Below are 12,825 nucleotides of genomic sequence, written 5' to 3' on the forward strand. Positions count from 1 at the left end.
TGAAGGTCATGTTAGGCGAGATCGTACTTTGGCTTTGATTAGCGCTTCATTTTTCTGGCCTACTATGCATCGTGAAGTGGAGAAGTTTGTCTCACGATGCAGGGTGTGCCACGTGGCAAAAGGGAAAGCCACAAACGCTGGTCTTTATCGACCCTTACCAGTGCCTTCAGCTCCGTAGACTGATATTAGCATGGATTTTGTCCTGGGTTTACCGCAAACACAACGTGGTAATGATTCCATCTTTGTGGTGGTAGATTGTTTTTCTAAAATGGTGCACTTCATTCCCTGCAAGCGCACCACTGATACTGTCAAGGTTTCTCAGCTATTTTTCAGAGAGATTTATCGGTTGCATGGGTTGCCCACTTCCATCGTGTCTGACAGAGACACGAGGTTCATCGGTCACTTTTGGCGGAGTTTATGGAAGTTAGTTAACACATCGCTCAATTTTAGTAGTGCTTATCACCCTCAAACTGATGGGCAAACAGAGGTAGTTAATCGTTCTTTGGGTGACTTGTTGCAGTGCTTGGTTGGGGATAATCTACGCTCATGGGATCAACGGCTTAGCCAGACAGAGTTTGCGTATAATCATGCTAGAAATAGAAGCACCGGTTTTTAGTCCGTTCCAGGTTATGTATAGTATTCTGTCCCGCAGCCCTGTTGATTTATTGACTCTGCCCTCTAAGACTCGGCTGCATGGGATAGCTGTTGACTTTGTTCGTAGTTTGCAACAAGTTCATGAGGAAATACGAGCTAATCTGCTAGAGTCCAACCGTAAGTATAAAGAGGCGGCTGATCGGCATCGACGTCCTGTTGAGTTTGACGTTGGGGATTATGTTTGGGCGGTACTGACTAAGGATCGAGTGCCATCTCATGAGCATTCGAAGTTATCACCTCGTACCATTGGTCCAGTGGAAATTGTGGAGAAGATCAACCCCAACGCCTATCGCCTTCGACTTCCTCCCCATATACGGACTTCTGATGTGTTTAATGTAAAGTATCTTTTGCCATACCATGGAGACAACCTGGGAGATAGTACTATCGGTTCTGATTCGAGGGCGAATCCCATTGATCTTGGGGAGAATGATGAGGTTTATGTGGAGGAACAGGCATTGGCATACATGGAACGATTGGATGATCGGCTTTCAAAGAAATTGACGTAACTTTTGCGTTTGGTGTCCGTTTTGGGCCCATAGCCCCATTTCGGAAAGGTAGCGAGCGTTTCGGATTGAATTCACCGCTTTGCCGTGACATACGAGGGTTTTTGGGCATTTGAAGTCGTTTAGTGTGTCAAAACAGCATTTTAAGTTTTTGTGTTATTTATTTTCAGAATTTGTTATTTCTATTTTGTAGCCCAACTCATTTTGGGACTGCTGGCCCAGTAGGTTATCTTTTCTTTCATATTTAAGACGCTGCAAGACGCCTCCTAAAGTTTTCTTGGTTGTTCACGAAATAATAAAAACTTCTTTCTAAATTCAATTCGTTTGGTTATTGTTGTCGTGTGTTTGTAGATTCAATCTACATCAATTTGCAACTCCAAATTGAATTACAATAGTATATCATTGGCCCAGTGAACTTCTTCGCACCAAATTTTATGCATTAATTACGTCACATGTTCTACACAATAGTTCTTCGTTTTACTACTTTTGGTCATTTTATGCTAAATCATCTTCTTCCTATTTGCATTAATCATCTTCAAATTGAGAGTTCAACATATAAAAAATCACCTATACTCCAATATCAGTAGATATCCGCTTGAAGACTAAAATATTACATAAATATAATAGTTTAAGTAAATGTATAAAATATACTTATCAATAAAAAATTGAATCTTTACTTAAATTTTTATTGGCAATGAAGTTTTCAATAATCTTCGAAGCAAAATAGAATTTTAGGACATTAGAGTTCATGTATTATTCCGAGTGTATCCAAAACAATCTAAAAGGTACATAAGGACGAGCGAGGATGACTGGGTCGTAGGTTAAGGCAAACGGTCTATTTTGAATGGATTTTGATAAAATGTCGCGAGTTGTTTCTTTTATTTTGTTTAATTTCCAATATTCACGTGTCGAATCAACAAGCCTTGGAGTATTAAGCATCAGAAATGCCCTATGTACATGAAATTTTCCACATATCTTCTACAGGGTAAACACATGGGAGTAGACTCCATGTGAATATTTTATTGGGATGACCCCCACTGCTGTGTGTATTCTGTAAAACATTTGTATTATTTTTTTCTACAAGTATAGCATTACTGATTAAGCATACAACATTAATTACGGTAATAGTGAATAAGTCGTTACTTTTAACAGTTTTTCTTTGATGGAAGTGACATCTCAAGATCAAGTTTTACAGAAATTTAAAAATAAAACACTACTCCAGTTGTTCATTTACGTATGGATAAATGACTATAGATGCAATTTTTTATGTTCCTAGATTAAAAGAGTAATCTTACACAAACTGTGTCGGTTCATCTTCTAAAGCATGGATTTTAAAGCCTAAAGAAGGGATTATTATAGATTAATTATTAAATAATTAATAATAAATTAATCCACTTTTTAATGCCTTGTGGACAAATGAACTTATTACTCCATTCCTATTATATAGGTTGAGTTTTATTTTTCATTTGTTCTAAATACGTAGGCTTGTTACCTAATTTAATTTTGTTTTGTTCCTTTATTTCAATTTTCTCCACTTAATGTGCTAACTCCTTGAAATTATATAAATACACACATTTCCCACTTCTTAAAAACATGAAACAATTCTCGTTTCTTCTTCCTCAAATTAAATTATTCAAATTCTTTACTAATTCCAACAATAATTTACTAATATATACTAAAAATTAAATAGGGGTAAACTAGGAAAGATCTTGGCTAAAATTAATTTTTCAATGACATTAAAGAATATTTTTTAATCCGTGTGAAAAACGAAACAAGCCTATATAATTGGGACGGGGGAGTAATTAACATTTTGATTAGTGAACTAGATCTAGCCCCCGTTGGGTAGCAATTTTTTATTCCAAATAATCAATTTTTTTATTTATATTTCACTGTTCCAATCATTATTTTTTGACTTCTTCACTCACAAGTAGGATCCATTTTTTCTCTCTAACGACCAAAAAATCAATTCTCATAATTATTACTGAACATGCCCCTAATTTATCTCAGACAGTAATTGTCATATTCTCTAGAAAATTCCAATCAAGTCAAATAAGTAATTAAACATCCACAAAAGTTACTGGTTCGTCAAGGTAATGCTGCATCTTTCATTTAGGAGTAATGATAACGTGTACATAGTCGTAAGAACGTTCAATTCATGAATACTAAAATTTTTTGTCACCAAAATTTTTTTCTTCAGTTTTGGCTTGTAAATCGTCACTTTCAATAATGAATTATTATTGTCCCTAATCCGTCGCCATCCATTACCAGTTTGCGATAGAAAACTGTAAAAATTCATGAATATTAATTTCCAGGGCCAAGTGTTGGTAGAAAGAAATAATGATAAATATGCTGGGTCATACTTGATAAAGAAATAATTAAATTTAAGAGAGAAAAAAAAATCTATTGAAAACTAACCCATTGCCACATTAACAAGTTAATCTTTAATCTTTAAAAAGAAAGAAGATTATCCTCAACATTTTATATATTGCAGTTGCATAATTGGTATTCTCAAAGGGTAGAACATTTAAATCTCTATTAGATCGTCATCTCAATGTCACATATTAGGCCCCGTTTGATTGCACGAAATTTTCCATGGAATTTGGAATTCGAATTCCAACTTCCACTTTTGGCCTGTTTGATTGACAAAATTTTCCAGGGAATTGATTTTCCATGAATTTCTAGGTACAACACCTTAAAGCGTGATTTTCCACCTTTTTTTTCCTAGGGGATAGGTGGTTTTTGGTTTTCCACCTTTTTTTATTTTATTTTTTTTGCTTTTTTAAATTTTTTTTAATTGTTGGCAATGGGAACAAATTTTAGGAATAATTGTAAAAGAGGATATCCCTGAAATTGACAATTTCCACGTAAAACAAAGTCAAACGAATATCAAAAAATACTTTTACTTCAACATTTTCCACGTGAAAAATTTATACAATCAATATTGCAATTCCTTCTATGTTTACAGAAAATTTCTTGCATTCATTCATTTCTTTTCCAATTATGAACATCACACAAATAAAACTAGACAGATTCATAGCTAATATATATATATATATATATATATATATATATATATATTTTTTTTTTTTTTTTTTTATCGGTAAATGTAAATATATTAATAAAAGATATACCATGTACAAATACACCGAGCATACCCGGGCGAGACAATTTCCATAATCAAATACAAGTACACCGGGTATACCCGGACGAATCAATGTCCATAAACATAAACAACTCCTCCGGGCATACCCGGGGGAACTAAAAGAAGGCAAAATACATCAAGATCAATGATCCACGGCTAAGGATTCGAAATGAATCAAGACATCCGGATACAAATTAAACATAATTTTGTATACGTGTGTCTTGATCCGTCTCACAATGGAATCCAAGTCGGGTGAGAGGTCTTCAAAAATCTTCCTATTTCGCGTAAGCCAAATGTAGTAAACTGTGCTTGCAAGAGCAACTCTCTTCGCCTTGTTAAATCAAGAAGTTCCACGGGCCTCCTTTTTCAACTACTTAAGAGCAATAGCAAGTGTCGACATAGATCTTGTAATGTCAAGCCTTCTCCTAATGCTCTCCCATAATGAAGATGTGAAGGAGCACTTGAAGAAAAGATGCTCACAAGTTTCATCAAAACAACCACAAAGAACACATTTACAATCAATATCCAAGTAGAGTAATTTATCTTTGGTTAGGAGCTTTGATTGGGCCCCTAACCAAAGCATAAAAGAGTGCTTCGGAGTGATGCATGCTTTCCAAACTTCTGCTCCCCAAGGCTTGAAAGTACCCTTAGGCCTAAAGAAATTGTAAGCATTTTTTGTACTGAATTTAGCAGCTGTAGAACAGCCCAGATTTTCACTCCAAATTACCAAAAACTGCCTACCGAATGAAGCTGTCTGCCTGCATGTGTTGCTGTCCAGAAACTGGCCATGAACGGGGCTGTTTATAGTGTTTCCAGCACTGAGAGACCGGGCATTTCGTCCATTTCCAGCACTATAAACTCGTCCCTGAAGTACCTGACGTGAAGAGACACTACCAGCATCCATAAGACCCATTCGACCTTGCTGTCCATGAATAAAAATCTGTTGGGCAGCAGCATTCACAGAAATAATGTCCCTAATTTCAAGCAGTTTCTTGAAGAGAGGTGAATGATCCTTCCTAGGCCGAACCTCCCAAATACAAGACCCGTGGAGATACACATGATTGACCCACCGAATCCATAGGGAGTCCTTTTTATTGTGGATATTTCAAAGGGATTTAGCAAGAAGCGCTAAATTCCAACTCTTCAAATCCTTTAATTCTAGTCCCCCTTCTTCCTTTGGTAGGCAAATATCCTTCCACGCTACTAATGGCTTTCTAGATCCTCAAAGGAATGTCCGACACAGGCTAACAATTCTAGAAATAATTGTAGCCGGAATAGGGAAAATAGATAGCAAAAAACATTCAACTCCTTGAAGAAACTCCCTAATAAGTTCCATCTTGCCAGCATATGATAATATAGAGGAATTCCATGCACCAATATATGATGTAATTTTATCCAGAAAGGGAGCATAACCACTAACCTTGAGTTTGTCCGATGCAAGGGGATGCCCAAATACCGAAATGACATTGTTCCCCTAGGAACACAAGTTAATTCCATAATATCATCGAGGGTTTGTCCATGCACACCAGCTGTAAACAAGCTAGATTTAAGGATATTCAACTTTAATCCCGAGACCGAACCAAATTTAGATAGGCAATCCATGAGAATTTTAACCGACAAAAAATCTCCCCTCGCAAATAGCATCAAATCATCGGCAAATGCTAAATGGTTGATCTTTTGGGGGCCACATTTAGGATGAAAGTTGAAGTCACTCTCATATGTGGCATCCTTGAGCAATCTAGAAAGATATTCAATACAAAGCACAAATAGGAAGGGAGAAAGGGGATCACCTTGCCGAAGACCCTTCTCACCTTTGAAAAAACCATGCAAAGTCCCATTCAAAGCAATAGAGTATGATATAGAAGTGACACACTTCATAATCCAATGAACAAATCTCGAAGGAAATTTCAAACCAACAAGGACATCTCTAAGGAAATCCCAACACACCGAGTCATAGGCCTTCGAGAGATCAATTTTCAAGAGGCATCGAGGGGCAACCCTTTTTCTATTGTATTGCCTCAATAGCTCTTGGGCAAGATGGTTGTTCTCCATAATACTCCTACCTTCCACAAATGCGGCTTGCGCATGGTCAACTATCTCCCAATATGGGTCTCAATCTTGAAGCAAGTATTTTGGCAGCCACTTTATAAGTAACATTGCAACAAGAAATAGGCCTATAATCACCAACATGTGACGTGTGATCCGATTTAGGTACCAAAGCAATTACTGTGTGATTAATTTGTTTAAGAATGCAACCCGAAGAGAAAAATTCTGAGATAGCTCCAACAAAATCATCACCAATAATCCCTCAAGCATTCTTAAAGAAACAAGAGGTATAGCCATCCGGTCCGGAACATTTGTCATCCCCAATATCAAAAAGCGCTTCTTTGATTTCCTCATGAGAAACGTCCCGAACCAAGGTATCACCTTGTTTCGAGGAGACCAAGGGACCATTTGAAAGGATATCCATATCAATAGGTCGGGAGGAGCATTTCTTCTCCAACAAGGAAGTATAAATTTTACAAATTCACTAGCCACTTCCTCTTGTGATGTAGTATACATCCCATCTTCTTTAAGAACCTTAGCAATAAAATTCCTCTTGGAGTTCCTTTTAATTAATGAGTGAAAGAACTTAGTGCATTTATCACTATCCTTGAGGAAAATACACTTTGTCTTTTGGTAGTAAAAACTACGTTCCGCTTCACATAAGGTAACGGTCTTCTTCCCCAATTTAGCAACCAAAATCTGAAAATCAGCATTGGTGGGCTGATTATGCAGCTGTAATTGAGCAGATTCTAAGTCATTTTTGGCCTCGATTATTCTACCCGAAATATGCCCAAAATGCTTGGCATTAAGCTCCTTCAAAGGCTCCTTTAATTTGCACAATTTCTTGCAAATGGTGAATTGTTTCGACCCCCGCATATGATAATTCCAGCAGCCCCTTATCAAGTCGTTGAAATCCACATGCTTGGCCGGCATGTTAAAGAACTTAAAAGGGGTTTTTACTCTCCTCACACGGTCATGTATAGAGACAATGCAAGGGGAGTGGTCGGAGAGACATCCGGATGGTATAAAATTAGCTTTAACAAGAGCCCCATTTTGTATCCAAACATCATTAACCATAGCCCTATCGATTTTACTCCAAACCGAACAGGAAGAATGCCAAGTATGTGGGCAAGATGGGGAAAAAGGCGGTTCCTCAATGTTCGCTCAAAGGATTTGACGAGAACTCGAGCGAAATTAGTAAAGATAGTGAGACGATAGTTAAAGATATATATGACAGTTAAAAATGTGAACATGACGACATTCATCATAATTAGCGATAACCCAATCTGAACCTCTAATCTATAAACAGGACCACCATCAACAACTAGATGTATGCATATGATGGCACAATAACCAAGTTGGCATGAAATGAGAATCTAAACCCATAGGCCATTTTTCAATTATAGTTTTGTATTTATATTATTTCTTAAAAAAGTAAGGGAAGCAACGAGGACAAGGTAATGCGGTATCTCCCATAGGCGTTTATGGGAATTGGAGAGAGGGGTGGAGCGTATAGGATGGATTTGCTTGAAGTTGTCTTTAATTTTTTACAACTTGAGGCTTTTCATTTTAGCTTTGTTTATATTTATTAATTTTAGAAGGCTTATTTTCATTTTTCTTCTTTTGTTTTTCAGACTTTTGGCTGTATTCCTTTTTTATTTTTTTATTTTATTTTTTTTAAGTTAATATATCATATTCAATCTAATAGTTGAAATTAATTGCTAAATAATTATAGAATTTATGATTTTGAGAATTATTTCCAATCTACGTGTGATTTTAGTTAGTATAAGATAATTTAATTAAAAATAATATTATTTGCAATCACTCACTGTCGTAATCGTCCTATGTGACATACACATTATGCTTTTCTAATTAAATAGGACCACCATCAACAACTATGATGGCACTAACGCCTTAGGTAGGCTTCACCTTTTTTCCATCTTTTAAAACATTGCCTAGAATTGGACGCCTCTTTGACATGCAGAATTGATAATACTAACAAAGAATAAATAATTCAAATTCAATTCAATACATCAAACATGTAAGAGCTTGTTTGAGAGTGATTTTAAAAATTGATTTTTTGACTGTTGGGAGAAAAGTTGGCTCTACCTGTGAGAGAAGAAGTCAAATATGACGGTTGGAATAGTGAAATAAAAGTTAAAAAATCAATTTTTTTGGGGAAAAATCACTCCCTAACAGGCCTTAAAACAGTATATTATTATTACAGTAATAGACAATATTACGAAATACATAAACAAAACTCTTAACTATTATATATTTATTTCTTCTTTCTTTCAAATATTGTTAATCTAATATAACTATTATGTATTTATTTCTTATTTCTTTCAAATATTGTTTAATCTAATATACTAAAATAGTTATTGACAATTTCATGTCAGTATATGTATATAATTTACGACCCTCTTCGAGAATTACTGAAAGATAATGAAGTAATATAACATGTGGTCTTTTTTGGACATGACTTTGGCATGCATTATGGGAGCTGGATGGAGAAAGATGAGCCGTCAATTTAACCTGCCAACTTGCAAAAATGAAACGAAATATATAGACACCCTGCATAGAATTTATAACCATATCTTTATAGCCGGTTAATTTATTTTATTTTATTTTATTTTTGTCTAAATAAAATGTGTCCAATTAATTTATATTAATATTATTTAGTCAATTTAGGGAATATTGCCGAGAAAGACTAAAGTGTTTAAATGGACTAAAAATTTTGTATTTATTTGCCGAGAACGCGTAGATACTTTAAAATTAACGTAGAAATGAAGAGAGTGCACCTAAATAAATTAGAAGTTCTCATCAACATTGCTTAGTTTGACGAAAATGCCAGAATTTTTTGAAATAGTGCAAAAAGGAAGAGAGAATTATTGTCCTAAATTGACTAGAAATTCTCTTCAACTACCATACTGCTGCCGCAGATTTCAAACAAAATGCCACCATCTCAACCATGTTATCCTCTGAAATATCCATAATTTCAAATAATCTCTCAACCTCTACCAACTAATCTAAGAAGTCTTCGATCTTCATGTTTCCAAAGAACGGAGGAATGTCTGCTTTAATCCGATAATCATCAAAGGTATTTCGATTTTAATGATTAGAATGATGTGGCAGTACTTCGAACTTCTCCTCCGACTTTGATTCACTGTCTACTAATGCAAGCCTCCTAGGGTTCATTCGGTAGTGATTATGAGAATTGATTTTTTGACCGTTAGAGAGAAAAGTGGGTCCCACCTGTGCGAGAATAAGTAAAAAAAATGACGGCTGATTTAGTAAAGTAATGATCAAAAAATTGATTTTTTTGGGAGGGTGACACCAAAAAATCACAACCAAACATGCACCTATTATTTTTTTTCCGAACTATAGGTTCAATCATCCGTTCATTGTTGGTTGCCCGCTGTTCATTCTACCCATTATTTCCAGAACCCCGTAGAAGCAAGTGACGAATCTCTTCAATCTGAGTAGCAAGATCGTCAGTCAATCAATTTGTTGCATCTAAATCTATCCTAATAACTGGTACGTCACTCATGTTTATGAATCAAAGATATAGAGACGGAAAAGCCGGCTCTAATACCACCTGACACAGGATGAAAACATGGATAATAATAAAAGTGTCTAGTTCGTAACACACGAACGTGTATTTGCTCGAATTTCGTTTGAACGGATGTGGTAATTATTTGGAATCCACCAATAAATGGGAAAACCAAAATAGTGTATCAGTCAAGAATCAAATAATGAATTGGACTTTTAAGAAGTGTATAAAGTCTCTATATTTATGGGCAAGATTATCCCCTAATCTTACTAATATAAGGAGTCTAAAATATATAAATTAATAAATTCTAATTTAATTAAAACTCATATTCTAACCAATAAAGAAACTATAGTCCTAATTAAATAAAAGATAAAAATCATATCACAACTGTACCTAAAAAAGATAATAACAACTATAAAAGGTAGAGTTAAAATACATGTTTCCTAGTAGGAAATCATGTTTATCTTATTTCTTTCTCTTCCTAATTGATTTTGAATTTATATCTTATAAACCGTTCATAAATTCTTCCCAACCGAACGTTTGAATTAATAGGCATCATCAATAGCAACAAAGTAGTGGACTGAGGTGAGTCGCTATGTATACCCATTTCTGAAAATTTTGTGCATGTTAATTAAATTATTAAGAAAATGAATGTAGCTTCCATGGGATACAACAAAACTAAAAATTTAAATAATAAATACACATTTTTTAACCTCTTAAACATTTATACAACGTAGTTTGACATTGTATTATACACGTTTTGCCATGAAAATAGTCTTAATACAATATTTTTACAGTAGAATCCCCATCTAAACCTAGTATTTTCAGACATTGGATAAAATTGCTCTAACCTAGATTCGTGTTTGAACAAGGTGTACGATATTATTATCATTATTATTTACTCAATAACATGCAAAAGTACAGCTCATTAAAAGGGATTGACAAAGCTTTAATTTGACTTCTTGCATGTTTTTGGTTTCTTGGTAAGATATGTTAATTTTTTATTGTATTAAAAATTAACCCACATGTACGTACATTGAATAGATCACACAGTTTCACGTGATGGCTGGTTTATTGTCTTTAAATGTTGACCTAATTAGCACTTGATTTGTTACAATAAATTATATAGTTAATTTGATTAACTTTCATACTTTCATTGGTCAGAAATAGCTTGCAAATACGCGTCGGACAATTCCGTCGATGATAGTTTCATAGACAGAAATATTGGTATTTAAACCTATTATGTACATGTTGCATAATGGAAAAATGAAATAAGCTCAATAAAAAACCAATCTAACTTAATTGATCGACAAACATAGCTTTCTTTTATACACAAACAAAGTACTATGATTTTGAGAATTATTCTTTTGTTGGAAACATAAAAGAATATGTACGAAATTTCTATAATTTTCACATTATGCATTATTTTATTTATTGATTGATCTAAAATAATTAAAATACTTTTAAAAATAGGAAAATGTCTTATTACACATAGGCTCATAAGATTTGATGGTTGATCTTTAAGCCTTGCACATTTTAGAATTTTAAGTATTGGTTAAAAACAATACTCGAATGATCCATTTGTTATATTTGTTCATAATTTTAACTAATATTACATATCAAACATATGTAGTTGTCTTCCAACTTGGGGTGAGCTTTAGATTCTTAAACATAAACATTTTCAATAGAATTTAAATAAATAATTATTTTCTCAATTGACGATTCTTTCAATTCATTAATAAGTCCAGATTTTTATTTTGTGTAAGTGCGAAGAGAAAGGAACAAGGAAGCAAGAAATGACAAGACATCTTGATGTTATCGAAATGGGACCGTGTTTAGTTATTTTAGATTGGAAATTTACGAGATGCGATTAATATACATAACTGCATCAATTAATATATTGTAAATTACTAATATATTGTGAAATTGTAGTAATTTATAATTGATAATGTTATAATTATAACCAGATCCAAAACCACTTTGTTGAAATTGGAATAACTATAAATGTATGTTTGATTACATTTATTTTCTATAAAAAATATCAGTTTTCCACCCAAATTCCTACTTTGGGTGTTTGATTGTTATTTTTTTCCATTGAAAATTTTTCCAACTTTTGAAAATATAACTAATTTTCCTTGTTTTTAGGGAAAATATTTTCTTTGGAGGATGTTGTTTTTGTTTTCGTCAAAACAAGGAAAATATTTTCTTTTTTAGATGATATTTTCTATGTCAATCACACATACTCTAATACTAATTTGTTGATAATTTAGCCAAATAATTAAAGAATGAGAAAATATGGATAATATGGAAATAATATATTACAAAGAAAATAAGATTTACGTGAAAATCCAAATCTGGAAAAACCATGGGGAGAGATGGAGAATTTACTATAAATAGGAAGAAGTTAAAAAAGATCTTTTTGAATTAATAACTAATTGAACAATTGGTCAATTTCAATATGTGTTGTACAAAACATATTTATAGCCTAAAAGTCCATCACACACTAGGAGAATTAATACATGAAGAACTTAATATAAGTGAAGCCCCAATATAATGGGTGAAATCAATAATGGAGAATTTGTGATGAAATTGAAGTCAAATTCACCTTAGACATTTTCAAGTGTACTAAACAACTCACAATACTCCTCCAACTACATTTTCAATCAAATACTCAAGAATTCGGATCACAATCCAATTCTAACCAACTCTACCTTGACACGAATTCCATTGCAATGAATAAAACTTAACTCTAACTCCAACAAAATTCTCCAAACAAAAACACTCCACCAAATTACTCCACATCTTCTAACATGCCCTTCTGGTGATACCATGCCCTATTGGTAATACTCAACAACTGTGAACTATTTTCAAGCTCTACTTACTAGTGGAACTATCTTGCGTGCCAACCTTGTTTGAGTCATCCATTC

The 12,825-nt window shown here is 33.9% G+C and overlaps 2 protein-coding genes across 2 annotated transcripts; one reads left to right on the plus strand and one right to left on the minus strand.

Moving 5' to 3' along the window:
• Positions 1 to 268: 268 nt before the first annotated feature.
• Positions 269 to 1,160, plus strand: LOC111398291. Its single transcript, XM_023025211.1, has 2 exons — positions 269 to 390; positions 521 to 1,160. The coding sequence occupies exons 1-2, from the start codon at positions 269 to 271 to the stop codon at positions 1,158 to 1,160; spliced, it is 762 nt and encodes a 253-aa protein (XP_022880979.1).
• A 3,208-nt stretch (positions 1,161 to 4,368) lies between these two features.
• Positions 4,369 to 6,351, minus strand: LOC111398292. The gene is made up of 4 exons (XM_023025212.1): positions 5,875 to 6,351; positions 5,549 to 5,773; positions 4,780 to 5,386; positions 4,369 to 4,415 (listed from the first exon to the last, which is right to left on the minus strand). The coding sequence occupies exons 1-4, from the start codon at positions 6,349 to 6,351 to the stop codon at positions 4,369 to 4,371; spliced, it is 1,356 nt and encodes a 451-aa protein (XP_022880980.1).
• Positions 6,352 to 12,825: the final 6,474 nt, after the last annotated feature.

The sequence above is a fragment of the Olea europaea genome, chromosome 8 (assembly GCF_002742605.1).
Source record: "Olea europaea var. sylvestris chromosome 8, O_europaea_v1, whole genome shotgun sequence".
NCBI lineage: Eukaryota > Viridiplantae > Streptophyta > Magnoliopsida > Lamiales > Oleaceae > Olea > Olea europaea.